This window comes from Excalfactoria chinensis, chromosome 2 (assembly GCF_039878825.1).
Source record: "Excalfactoria chinensis isolate bCotChi1 chromosome 2, bCotChi1.hap2, whole genome shotgun sequence".
Taxonomy (NCBI): domain Eukaryota; kingdom Metazoa; phylum Chordata; class Aves; order Galliformes; family Phasianidae; genus Excalfactoria; species Excalfactoria chinensis.
Genome location: NC_092826.1, coordinates 26,664,027 through 26,677,923, shown reverse-complemented (window position 1 = coordinate 26,677,923; position 13,897 = coordinate 26,664,027). Strand labels below are relative to the sequence as shown.

General features: G+C 39.6%; 1 protein-coding gene across 3 annotated transcripts; it reads right to left on the bottom strand.

The window, feature by feature from the left end:
• Positions 1-1,172: 1,172 nt before the first annotated feature.
• Positions 1,173-12,330, bottom strand: IMPA1 (inositol monophosphatase 1). 3 transcript variants are annotated; one of them, XM_072329382.1, is made up of 9 exons: positions 12,232-12,330; positions 10,619-10,700; positions 9,371-9,504; positions 8,220-8,324; positions 7,150-7,195; positions 6,896-7,004; positions 6,035-6,143; positions 3,642-3,793; positions 1,173-3,247 (listed from the first exon to the last, which is right to left on the bottom strand). In XM_072329382.1, the coding sequence occupies exons 1-9, from the start codon at positions 12,306-12,308 to the stop codon at positions 3,129-3,131; spliced, it is 933 nt and encodes a 310-aa protein (XP_072185483.1). In that variant the 5' UTR covers positions 12,309-12,330; the 3' UTR covers positions 1,173-3,128. The 3 variants fall into 3 exon arrangements, with proteins under 3 accessions (XP_072185483.1, XP_072185482.1, XP_072185484.1); XM_072329381.1 differs by having other exon boundaries at positions 1,231-3,247; positions 10,619-10,703; positions 12,232-12,319; XM_072329383.1 differs by lacking the exon at positions 12,232-12,330 and adding an exon at positions 12,120-12,169 and having other exon boundaries at positions 1,231-3,247.
• Between the last annotated feature and the right edge of the window lie 1,567 nt (positions 12,331-13,897).

The window sequence follows — 13,897 nt, the reverse complement described above, 5'->3', positions numbered from 1 at the left end:
GTACGATACACAGTGTATAAACTCAAGCTACTGTAAAAGTCATCAGTGTAGGTGATAAGCTTCTGGGACCGGATGGATGTACACCACTATTTTTACAATTTTAGCAGCTTGAATTGTAGTAGGAAACATTTTCTGCTCTGTGGCAGGAGGATCTAATCCATCCTCCTCCAACAGGCAAGAGTCTGCAGCATTTTCATACAGTGACACGATGTGCGTTTAGCTGAGCATGCTCCTCAGTTTGCTTTGGATCTTACACATGGCTTTGAAGCCTTTGCATGCCCCACTGTTGTAGCAGAGACAGTGAGCACAAAGGAGGACATATCAGAAACTCGTGCTTGTCTTTGGGAAGCCACAGATCTGCATGTGAAGTTTGTGCAGACTGAAGACTAACGTAACAGACTGCATTCACTGCCACTTTTAGTGCAGCACAGGCAGTAAGCCAGAGATGAAATGGATGATGTTGTCCTGGAGATGGCTGGCTCTGGCATAGGCTCTTGAGATGTCACATCACCAACAATAACCTTCTGATGCCTGTTGCTTGCACAAACAAAGGAAGTCATGCCAACTGCTGTAGATCCAACAACAATGTGCTGTTGGAAAATTGCCTGTCAGCACTAGAACAGCAGGATCAGACTTGTGAAGTAATTATTTCACCCACAAATAATGAATAGAACTGAATTAGCAGCTGACTTTGAGAGGATGGGAAGCTCATGAAAAGAGACCTTCTGTATTTAAAATGCATCACATTGAGCTCACATGTTGACATCTTGTGTCTAGTCAAAGCATTTAGTCAGCCCTAGGCATTAGACTGCACAGAAGAGCCTTAAAATCATAGCTTTGGGTCATGGATATTACAAATAATAATCCATATTTTTTACTGAAGGAAAAAAGTGATTCTTCAGGGCTGCTTAACAGGGTCGGACAAAGGCCTGGGGCCTCTTACTAGTTTGGTTTTAGCAGTATTACAAGCAGGAAAACACTCCCACTGATAAAATCTACTAGAAGACCCTGCTTTGAAGAAATAGAAAAGCCCTGCAGTTTGTCATAGAAAATTATCATTGATAATTGAGACATTGCTGGTAGGTGGGCCATTGGCCTAGGTGATCTCAGACATCTTTTCTAACATTAATGATACTGTGATTAAGCAGGAAAGCACACCTGAAGCGGCGGCTGCTCCAGGACCCATTCATTCTGAACATATTCTCTCACCTCATTATTATTATTTTTTTTAATCTACGTCTCCATTTTACAAATGAATCAGTTTTCAAAAAAGAAAGTTATGCGGGGTTTGTTCTACAAAAGCCAGAGAAATGGTACAACAGTCGTACTCGAGAAATAACAATGATCCCAAATCATTTACAGCAGCAAAGTTACAGTAGAATGGCCAAACAGTTCCTACCCATGTCAAATGGTAACTTGAGAAGTAAAATTAAGTCTGACTTTTTGACAAAGACCTATGAATATCGGGCAGCTGCTGATCATGAATGTTAATCATCTGGCATTAGACAATTTCAAATACAACATTTCAGCAAATTTGCAAAAAAACAAAACAAAACAAACCAACTGATATTAAAGGTTCAAAATTACATACGAGATCTGATGGAACTTCCAAGAGAGATCATTGTCCAAAACAAAAATAGTGGGAATAGTCCAAGAAGTCAGGTTTTCCAAAATACCGCTGTCTTTTGACTGGACAATCTCTATAAGACAACCTTCTTTTTGGAGACCTCAGTGGTAGAAAAACTCAGGTTGAAAACTGATCAAAATTAAGGTTTTTTTCTTAAAGTGCATTCATTGTTTGGTCAGTAGACTGATACTTTTAAATACAAAGATGCAAAGAACAGTATAGTTTTATAAGCTTAGAGCTATACACTTAATGCAATAGATTACTGTTATGTGGCGCACAGTGGTAGAAGTGCTGCTTGCAACACCGGAGGCCCGGGTTCAAATCCCCCCTGTGGCGCAAGGGGTAGAAGTGCCGCTCTGCTACACTAGAGGGCTCGAATCCCGGGAGTTGGACTCGATGATCTCTAAGGTCCCTTCCAACTCACACGATACTATGATACTATGATATGATGATAAATGTTTAGGTTTAGAAACATGTTTTCTTTTTTGCCTATACACAACATAACACAATGGAAACCTGAACTCAGTCAGCCATTGCTTTTATAACTTACAGAGAATGATGTCAGAAGCCTGGACTACTGGCTTATTTTTTGCCAGCTCAGACTTTAATTGTTCCTTAGGTTCTGAAATAAATTCACCATGGAGAAACTCCAACAAGATTAATGGTTATTACCGTTCCAAATATCAAGAGTGAGAACATACAAGCTGATAATTCCAACTGACAGGACAAATTTAAGTCATACTTCAGTCTTGATTAGGAACAAGCCCATCTGTCAAGAGGAAGCATGCTCAGAACTTACTCCTGGGAAAAAAAAAACAACCCACATTTTCCCAGCACAGTAATTAGTATTTCTGCAAGTGTAATAAATATGCAAGAATACTGGCCACATAAAGCAAAAGTGTGCTTATCTAATGTAAAAAAAGTGGAAACATGACTAGAAAATGAAAGACAGGTAACTAAAGAAGGCTTTGAATTAGATCCTAAACTACAAGCAACTAAAAAAAAAACAAAACACTGGAAATACACAAACTACTTCTAGAAAAACCCTAACAAGGAAATTGATATGCCAGTGACACTGAAAAAGAAACAACGGGCAGGAGAGAAAAGTTTAGCAACTGGATTAACAGTATTGCCTTCAGCTTCTGGTCAGATGCAATTATGTGGGGTTGAGCTGGTGAATCTGTTTTGTTATTATGTAACTAAACAAAGGGTCTTAAGCTATGCTTTCCATAGTATAAAGCTTCAAAACAGCAGTTGTAGATCTATAAAAGGAAGCAAACAGTATGTGTTTTTAATGTTAAACAGAATACTTGACAATAAAAGCCTGCTTAGATCTTGGTCCAATCTCAAAACGCTACTTAACAGTCACACCATAAGCTATCCAGTACTGCAAGAACACAATCTATTTTCTTTTTTTTTTTAATCAGGTGCCAGGTGTAGAACAATCACCACATGAGAGAACCACTGTATAACTGTTATGTTTAAGGTGCAGCTTTGGTATTCAGTTAGTTGCATCATCTCTTTTCAGAGGAATTATCTGAAGTGCTTTGGCTATTCTCTCTGCAATAGGTCGACTGCTGGCTGCAATTATTCTCCGAGACATCAAATCAAATGGTCCACCTAGAAATAAAAGCAAGCAAGTTAAGTAGCTTGTAGCTGAAAAAAGAAATTAAAAGTTGTTAAGAAAATAAGCATTAACAAAAAAAGGATACGTGATGATTCTGGACCACATTCTGACACTGGAGAAAACCATATTTAACAGATTTTATGCAGCACATGAACTACGTTTCAATTCTTCTCAACACGTGTTTACTGCCTTTTTAGCTTTATTTTTAGTTCTTTTTTGGTGCTCAGCCAAATGGGTTAAGAAGTGGTATGCTCTTATTAAGTTATAAGACAACTGAATCCATATATTAACTGGATGTTAATTCTATCTAGTAGTAATAACCTCCATGCATTCTCTTTTCAGCTATTTAAAATGACAAAGGAATGTCATGCATTTTCCTACGCTTACCTGATACATCCAGGAGTACACCGCCTGCTTCGGTGATAATGATTCCAGCCCCTGCCATATCCCAGCAGTGAATCCCCATTTCATAATAGGCATCAGCTCCACCCGCTGCCACAAGGCACATGTTCACAGCTGCTGTACCAACGGCTCTAATCCTAGAGAAGACAGTTGTTTTTTGGCTAAGAACAGTTTGTAAGGAAGTCACAAGGTATGTGCACATGGCAAAGAACACAAAAGCATCATGTGCAAAACGAGCTGAGCTAGAGCAAACAAGATGGAATGTTGCAGTGAAACAAATGTGCGTGACTTCATTCCCATTTACTTTTTCTAAATAGCCTGAAGCTGTGTGCATAACAAATTCCCAGAAATAATATTTATAAATTCCAATTTTAAAAGTGGCTTTACAAAGATAATAAATATTGAATAACCTCTCAGCCTAAAAATATATATATATAATGGAAGACAGCTGGGAGGAATGGCTGACATACCAGAAGGCTGTGAGACCTAGACAGGTAGAAGAGCTAGGTAGAGAGGAACCTGACAGTGTTCAAACAAGGGCAAGTGCAGAGTCTTGCACCCTGTGAGGAATAACAGCATTAGTATAGGTTCAGGGCTGATCAGCTGGAGGAGGAGCTCTGCATAGAAAGACCTGGGTGTCTTGGTGGACAGCAAGTTGACCGTGAACCAGCAGTGTGTCCTTGTGGCCAGGAAGGTTAGTGGTATCCTGGGGTGCGTTAATGAGCATGTTCAAGGGAGGTGAGCCTCCCCCTGTCCCCAGCCCTAGTGAGGCCACATCTGGAGTACTGTGTCCAGTTCTGGGCTCCCCAGTTTAAGAAAGATAAGCTACTGCCACAGACAGTCCAGCAGAGGGCAATAAAGATGATTAGAATCCTGGAACACTCCCTTATGAGGAGAGGCTGAGAGACCTGGGACTGTTCAGCTTGGAGAAAACTGACAAGGGATCCTACTAATGCTTATAAAAATCTGATGGGCAAGAGTCAAGGGGATGAGGCCAGGCTCCTGTCACTGTGACAGGACAAGAAGCAGCAAGCACAAGTTGAAACACAGGAAATTCCCTATGAATATGAGAAGAAAAACTTTATTTTAAAGGTGACAGAGCACTGGCACAGACTGTCCAGAGTGGCTGTGGAGTCTTCTCTCTGGAGATACTCAAAACCTGTCTGGATGCTTTCCTGTGCAACCTTCTGTATGGAACCTGCTTTAGCAGGGGGTTGGACTAGGTGTTCTCCAGAGGTCCTTTCCAAGCCCTAAAATTCTATGATTTACCCATGAAACAACAACAAATATTCTACTTTGCTTTCTGAATACAAGACCTCAAATACAACGTACACTTATCAGTACTGAAAAGACGATTAGTTCCCTTTCTCAAGGGAAGCACAGCAAACATATCTGGCTTGCAAAAAAACCCCAAAAATACCCAAAACAATAGCAATCATCATAAAAAATAAATTACACAGTGTAAAGCCAGACTGGATAACTTAATCAAAACCTTCTTTGTGGTACAAATTTCAGCTTCTTTTGGAAATGTTGATGTAATTAATAAGTAACTTATATAAGTAATTATTTCAATTATCAGTAAAATAACTGATAGCAGCTAATTTACAGCAAGAAGCAACTTAAACCAACTTCAAGCTCTGTTTACTTTTTACACACAAAATACTAAAGTTGAAGTGAGGAAACACTTTATGATATCCTAACTTATAGCAGCATATATTATATAGCAGCATATATTCCTCAATGAGACTGGAAGGTTTTCTGGAAATACAAACTAAGTGTTAAATGTCCAAACAAGGACCTTGAGAATCTCAGCATAAAACTAGAACTACTTTTAGATTAGAAACATAAGCAGACTGAACAACAGAAATCTGTCTACTGAAACCAGCTTTAAATAAAGAAAAAGCTTTGGGCAAATGCAGGTTTCAGGTCACCTAGATGAGAAGAAATGAGGAACACATTGAGCTAAGAGTCAATTATTTGGACAAATTAAAAGTATTTGCGAAGCATCAAAAGAGGAAAGGAAGATCAACTTTTGTCTTCTATAGTAGCAAATAAAACCAACTTTAGTTACTACATAGAAATAAGAAATCTAACAGCTGCTTTAATCTAACATAGCTTCTCCAATCATACTTCCTTAAAGAAAACCAAAACTAGGAAAACAAACCCCAACATGCTTTAACTTTCAATACTGATTCGTTATTGTCTTCTTAACTATATCTCAGTCTCAAAAAATGAAAATACAGTTTCTCTGCAGAGAGCTACTACACAGTAACATTTATGTCCCACTGCACTTTCAAAATGTAATATGCAAGTGATCTGTCCTAAAAATGATCTCATGGAACACTACCAGTAAATACCAAAAAGAAGCAGCATCTTACCCATGGATAGGAATACTGAGAAGTCTTTCCATGTTAGAAAGAACAATTTTTATAGTCTCTGGATCACGATTTGATCCCAGTTCTGTCACTAGAAGGGATTTTGTAATGTCTGAAAAAGAAATAAAACCTCATTTTTCCAACAGTACAACTTACATACCTAATTACTGTTATTAAGCTTAAGATAAATTCAAGCAGAGTTTACTCCATTGCATTCTTACACAAAAGAATAAAAGTCATTTAAATATTAATACTACACGTACTGGATATATAAAAACCCTTTCTTATAGGCATAATGGCAGAACAATATGAAATGAAGTCAATATAGCATAAGATGGTTCAATTTTATGTATATATTAATTGATGCCATTACTAAGAAAAAGCATTGTTAGAAAAATTAGATAAGCTCTCAGAACTTTAAAGGCCCTCCACTTTATGTGAGGACTTTGATAGGCAAGTACAAAAGAGTGACAGCAATTTAAACCCTGCACAAAGTTGACAGCTGGATGAAGTTGAATTGTTCAAGAGATTTGTTATGGTTTCCAAAGAACAAACAGAGGGATTACAGACTTGCAGGGAATACAATTTAAAAAAAAAACAACACATACAAGGAATAAGAAATTCAACAGCCGAGTGCTGATCGTGCAAAGATCATAAGCATGTTAGAGCATCAAAGAGAACATGACCGTTTCTCAAATCTAAATAATTCATGGCCAAAAAGCCTGTGTTTGTAAGCAAACAGTGTGCTAAGAAACAGGAATACATCCAAGTCCGAAAGTATTGATGTACCACTTGTAAAACAAATGAAATTATTAAAAACAAACAAAAAAAACCAACACAAAACAACTGTGTTGTTCCATTTACCTTCTTGGCCTGACACTTTCAGTTTCTGACCATTGCAAAATGCCCCTTTTCCTTTTCTGGCAGTGTACATCTTGTCTTCAACACAGCTATACACAATCCCAAACTCTATCTGCAAGGGAAAGGAAAGATACCTTGAAGTTTCTGTTTTTTCCTCTTTCTTCCTATTTATTATGAAAATACAAATCTTAATAAAAACTAGCAACAAGAAAATGGTTGATTTTGCTTGATTAGATATTAAGTAATGAAAAGTATACCTTTTTGTTTACAACAAAGCCAATTGAAACTGCCACAAAGGGAAACCTACAAAACAAAACATTTTGCTAATGTGAAGATACCAAAACTTTTGTTACCATGATTATGCTTAACAAAAACAACGTTCACTCATATGCAATATATACTCAAAAAGGAAACGTGGAGTATATAGGAAATAATACTTTTTCTAGAATTTGTGCAGTTTACTATGAAAATACACCCAACAACACCATTTACAATGGCAAACAGAAACTTTTCCACCCATGGAAGCTAGGAACGTTACCTCTGGGCTTGGGGACTGCCGTTTTTATAGCCAAAGAATAAAAGCAGGCCTCCATACCACTAACCTTTCTCAGAAGGAACAAACCGTCTGGCCAAAACAGCCTCATCAGAAGTTAGTCATCTCCCTTCACTTCCTTACAGATTTAAGTCGGTAAATTTAGCAGAACGTGTTCTTTTCTTGTGGCTTTTTATTCACATTAATTATCAGGATACAGCAGCTATTTAAAGCTGTAGCTCACGCAGAAATAGTCATTTGAAAGTGGAATTCAAGAACATTCAAAAAAGCTCACCAAGGTCAAACTGTGTGTTTCAAAGATGAGGCAACAGTCAGTCGTCATTACCCTGAGAGCCCCCTTCTCAACATACAAAACACCCACTAGGCAGCCACTTGTGATAATTTCATTTTCTTTCACTGTAGGAGCTCCCAGATCAAATTTGAAAGCTGCTGGAAATCAGTGCTTGGAGCTGTTACTGCCTTTCACCAAAACCTCTCTGAAGGTGCAGCTCCTAATTCTGACTCCATATGCTTTTCAAGGCTGCTGACCACACATAGTTAAAGCCTTTGAAGAAATGTATGTTCATGATTACAGCAAGACTACTGTAAAAGTTACAGAAACACTACAATAACAATTAAAATTATCCACTGTCTCATTAAATTTCAACAGTTTGTAACTATTAACAAACTCTCCTTTAAAGCAGTTTAGAAGAGAAAAAGCCATACTTTCCAGGAATTGCAGAAAGAAAAGTGTTAACCAGTTGAAGTTGCTAACACAAAAAGTGAAAGGTGGACCTGTGTACGAAGTTGGTAGTTCCATCAATAGGGTCTATAATCCATGTGGGGTTATCCGTCAAAATGCTGCCCTCTCCAGCTGCAACCGATTCTTCTCCAATAAAGCTGCAGTGGGAAACATATTTAAAAGATACAAAGAAATTGTTTAAGGGTTCTGCACTACGATAATGTCCTTGAAACTTAAGTTCTTGAAGCGAGATACAGGTTTTCATACCATCAGTAATCGTATGTGAAAAGATGAGAAAAGCTGGAAAGCACCAACTGCACCTGACCAAGCTCGTGTTGAAATTTATGATGTCAGAAAATAGCACAAACAGTGGGGGAAAAAGTGTTTTTTTTCATATCCCTCACTGGAATTCAACATTCTAAACAGTGAAGTTTTCATTCTAGACAGTAACACCATCACCAAGTTTTGGATAGAGTACTCTCAGTTTATTTGTACTATAAAACATTGCTTGTTTCCTGTATTTTAACTGAAGAAAGCTTTTATGGTCAGACTCTTGTGTTTAGATCACTACAGTAACTCATTGTTAACATTTAACTCAGATAAGGCAAAATTGTTAAACTCAGAACCGCATTCGTTTTACAAGCGTTCTGAAAGGGAACTTGGTAAAGGGATGAAAACCAAATCAGAGCCATCCCAAAAGACAGGGCAAAATGCATGTGATCAGGCATGCTACTAAACCAAGAAACACACGTGGCTGTACCACAAGAACTCAAATTTCAGAATCTGTTTTTTTAGAGTATTTGTTTTGAACTGCAGAATTATTAGCCTTGACCCATGGTAATTTTATGCCACTGAGCCCTGTGGATGCTATGTTTTGTTACTATATCTCTCTTAAGCTGATAACAAAATTAGCAATGAATTTCAAAGCATTTGGGAAAAAAAATGAGCACTATGAAACAATATACTAAAGCTATGGGAGATTTCTGTGACTTTCCAACAGACAGTTGTAACAATATTCCCAGGCAAAATCAAACTTCTCATTTCATTACCTGTTCCCTTCTATCAAAATGGAACTGATTAGAATCGTAGAATGGCCTGAGTAGAAAAGGACCGCAATGATAACACAGTTTGAACCCCGTGCTATGTGCAGGGTCACGAACCACGAGACCAGGCTGCCCAGAGCCACATCCATTAGAAACTATACCTGTGAGAAGGATACTTTTCTTTTATCAATGAGATAATGAAGTTTTCCACTTTTTGATCAGTTTCAGTCACTAGATCTACCGGTGAACTTTTAATCATAATGGATTTTTCTTCTTTAAGTGCTCCACGGATTATCTGTTAACAAAAGAGGGGGGGGTGGGAAAAGCTTTCTTCATTAACAGCATGAAAATAATTAGTTATCTCAGGAAATCTGAGCATCACAGGGCATCGTTTTTACTGCTATTTTCTATACTGCACGTACGTAACAGAAAGACAAACAGTGGCAAAATCTCCATTTAATTGCAGGAGCTCACCCCTACATCCTTCTCCAGTCCCTACTCAGCACAAACTTCTACATGACCTATACAATGGTGCACGACACCGAGCTCTGTTGTGCTAAATTTATAAACTAATAAACAAACATATTTAGGACTGAGATTATATGATGCATTTTTAGCCAGATCTTACCATTACAATCTTAAAACTGGCAAAATCAGCTTGAATAAGAACGCATGCCTCACAGCACAAATTATTAGTTTACTCAGAAAGTTTTTTCAGGGAAGAATGTAATGAGGTCATTGCAGGGACAGTGCTTTGCTATTTTGCAGCTCTGGGGACAGCATTATCGCACGTGCCATCTTCTCAAGCTACAGACAGCTGTACCAAGCAAAACTACAGTGAATAAATGAACCTTCATTAACAGCTTCTATGATGAGCCTTCGCTAAGACAGAAAAGCTCTTTCAAGAGATCTTAGATCATGAAACTTTAAAGTACAGACACTGTGAGAGATATTTCTTATTTGCAGATGTAAAGCATTCTTCAGAAAGAGAAAACGGCATGGCATGATGTGCCAACAAGTCACTGTGTAAAGCCAACTAACAGTGTTCCAAAGAACGACAGCCAACAGTTTTCCGGTATGCAAAAAATAAGGGAAACAAATTTAAAGGAAAAAACAAATAGCCATCGTTTACCATTACTCTAAAATAATTATAAAAAGAAGTTTAAGGAACAAAACATATTCCTTGTTTTTTATTAGACTCTCATTCCGAAGAGAGATGTCAAGTTTTCTATTACACTAACCAAGCTGAAAGACACTCCAATCTTGAAACAGCTGTTTAGCTACTGTGCTAATTCCTTCCTTTTTTTAATACTCCTCAGAAGAATACCCAACACCAAAGTTCATTCAAAAGCTACACACATACTAGCCTCAATAAATAACATTATTAGCTATAAATGGTTTATACTTACTTCCCCAGCTTTCTTTGCCAGTGTAACTGCATAATCCATACATTCTTGCCAAGGATCTGCCATGTTTTCTTTGACGTACAACCTACTGACGAGACATTAACACAAGAAATGATTACGGTTACTTTGTATAAATTTGTATAAATTTTTCACTCTTCCTGATCAGCCTGCAGTGTTTTTTCCTAACTTCAATACAGAAGTCTGTATTATCTTCCACTCAGGAAGGAAGGATTTCAAACTTATTAAATGCTTTGTAGAGGTTACCAGATTATTTGCACATTCTGCGACAGTCAATAAGGCATAGAGTAAAAACATTAACAAGTACAAATCCACAGTGTTGAAAGACACAAGCATATAAGCAATTCTACATTTAGACACTAACCTCTAAGTATATAAAGGCTTTGAAAAGCAATAGAGTGGTTACAAACGAACAGTGTACAGCTCTGGGCCTGTTTGCTTAAGAACCATAGAATCATCACTATAATTTACTGCAGAAGACTGTTGGCATAAAGCTCAGTCTAGTTTAAAGTATGGTTTAAACGAATGTGAACATCCCAAATTAGAAAGGAATGAGCCCCAAACCTATATTTCGTTGTTTACTTTGTCATCCCTTGCTCTAGGGGTGTGTTCCAAACAGAAATATGAAATGGTTTTGATTCTACGTGAGAAAGATACAAGATCCCACAGTCATTTAAAAGCATCTTCTATAGACTTAATTAAGAAACAATACAAGCTAACAGTACCCCGCTCTGTATGCATGCCTATGAGAAACAGCGATTATCATCTCCTATAATGTGTCTGCTATGCCCACAGCAGGTCACACATTCATTCAGTTTTGGAGGTTTGCCTCATTTTCAAGACAGCCTTTTCATAAGCCTGGTTCTGTCTTTGAGATATTATGAGCAAGACAAGCTCATCTGCTAGCAGATTTATAAGGATAAATGCCCATTAAAAAAACCCTTCTGCAATCACTATGATCCATCCCCAGCATAAGTATCCTGATACAAGGGCCCTCGTCCAGGTCCTAATAGATGGAGATTGCCATAAGAAACCCCACTTTTATATAACACAACGAGCCGATGGTCCAATTGTGTTCATAACCTATTGACCACAGAGCCCTGTGCACACAGTGCCAGTCAGATAACACAAGTAAGGTGCCGGGGCACTGGGCTGCATACCAAAGGCACCGAGCAATATCCCGCAAAGCACACAGACACCCAGCACAACGGCACAGCAAAGGAAAAGCAACCATTTACACTCAGAAAACCATCCGAACACTAAGTCTGCATGAATTCTAGTTCAACACCAGCAGCTGCGTTTACGGGACGGAGCCGTTTCCTCCCAGCTCGGCGCCCTCCCGCCCCGCCGCCGGCTTGCCCCGCAGGCTCAGCCTCACACTGAGGGCGGAGGTGCGGCTGGCGGAGCCCGCACCCGCCGGTCCCAGCAGAGCACAGGCCACCGGCACCCAGCCGCCATGCAGGGCACCCGGGGCTCCGAACGGTACCGTCAGGTCGAAAGGCGGCCCCTGTCGCGTGCAGTCCCCGCTTCACATAGGGAAAGGGCCGCGAGGGCAGCATCGCAACCCGACATGGCGACCGAGGAGAGGGCCGCCTCACCTGACCTCGCGGCACCGAGCTCCGTTAACCGCCGCCGCCGCTCTGAGTGAGCGTTCAACCTCGGCGGCACTACGCATGCCCTGCAGGCGCTGGCCACGCCCCTACACTGCCGGGTTCCAGCGCGCCTGCGCAGTGGGGACCGGCGCCTTTTGCTGGCGCCGCAGATCACACACCACAGAGAACATAGTTTTCTTCTAAAAGACGCACAAAGAGAAACTGTTTGGGAGATGGCTGTCTGCTTTCTCAGCACAACACAGTACTTCTTGTTAACCTTGGCACTGCCCAGCTGGTTCACAAGTCACACACCCAACAACGTTGAGCTTTTGATGCAAATTTAGGTTTTCCCAAAGTTTGCTCTGTACCTCTATACCACGAAAGGAGATTTTGTGTGCGCGAAACGACATGAGGCCAGGAGCTGGAACCTGCAGGTAAAACATCTGCGGAGCCTTAAGCTCATCCATCACACAGAGAATTAACAAACAAGAAGCTAGAGTCTAACAGCTAACACCTGAGCAACTCTATCCCAAGCAAGATACCACAGCTCAGTGCACACTTCTGAAAGGGAAGAAACGGCAAGAGATAAGAACTTTTCCTTTTATGCCAGAGAAAGAGATAACATACATATGTAGAGAGAGGTAGCGGGAAGTAGTGAGATGTTTTGTCTCTATTGTGAACCAAAGACTTTCAAAATAGTCACTGAAGATCAAACTGCTTTCTCCTATAATCCCGCTGATTTCTCAAAGCCTCCAACACATCTTTGCTCCAACATTTGCCATTCTTACTTCTAGCCATTCTCTCCCCATGCCATGAATTACATCTTGTCTCTGCCTATAGCAGAGGGCTGGAACTAGACGATCTCAAAGGTCCCTTCCAACTCAAACCATTCTATGATCACCAGTTCTGCTCCCATTGCAGAATAATGCTTTACCTCCATTGCTGGAAAACCTTGACTTTGGCTTATCATGTCTGTATATCGCTTCAGTGGAAGGTGGACAGAGGTTTGGAGACACACCAGACAGCTTAACTACAACAACACTTCAGTGCTTCCTTACACTCTGGCTCATCAGCTCTTTCCTCTGTGGAAAGCACCTCCTTTTTGCAGCATCTACGCAAAAACTGAAGTACATATACTTTATACAATCTTTTTAATGACCTCCAAACCTAATTTCAAGACCGACATCAGAGAAAGCCACTACAAGCAACTAGTGATGCAATTTCGTTATGTTGATGCACCATTAACAACCCCTTTGAAACTCGGGGAATCTATCTTGCAGACTGCTGAAGATGATGCAACAGAGATTTACCTCAAACAGACACTGTTCAAACCTGTATAGGATAAAACAACAAGCTGTTAAAAGCTGTGCCTCTGGTTTAACCGTATTTCTTCCTTTTTGAAATGTTATGTAAGAGAGGATGATTTCACTGGGTAATTAAGTGGAAGATTAAAAAAAGAACTTGATATTGACATTCTGAAACCACAGAAAAGACGTGAAAATTACCTTCGCTTTATAAAGCTTCTTCTCTAAAAACCAATGCACTAAGAAAATGTGGATCTGAAGCATGGGCTCCAGTGCTGCATTTCCATTTGAAATCTGTTCCTGTAGATGTAGAAAACATGCTGGGAGAGTGTCACGTGCTCCTTTCCTTCACAGAACTGACACACTGC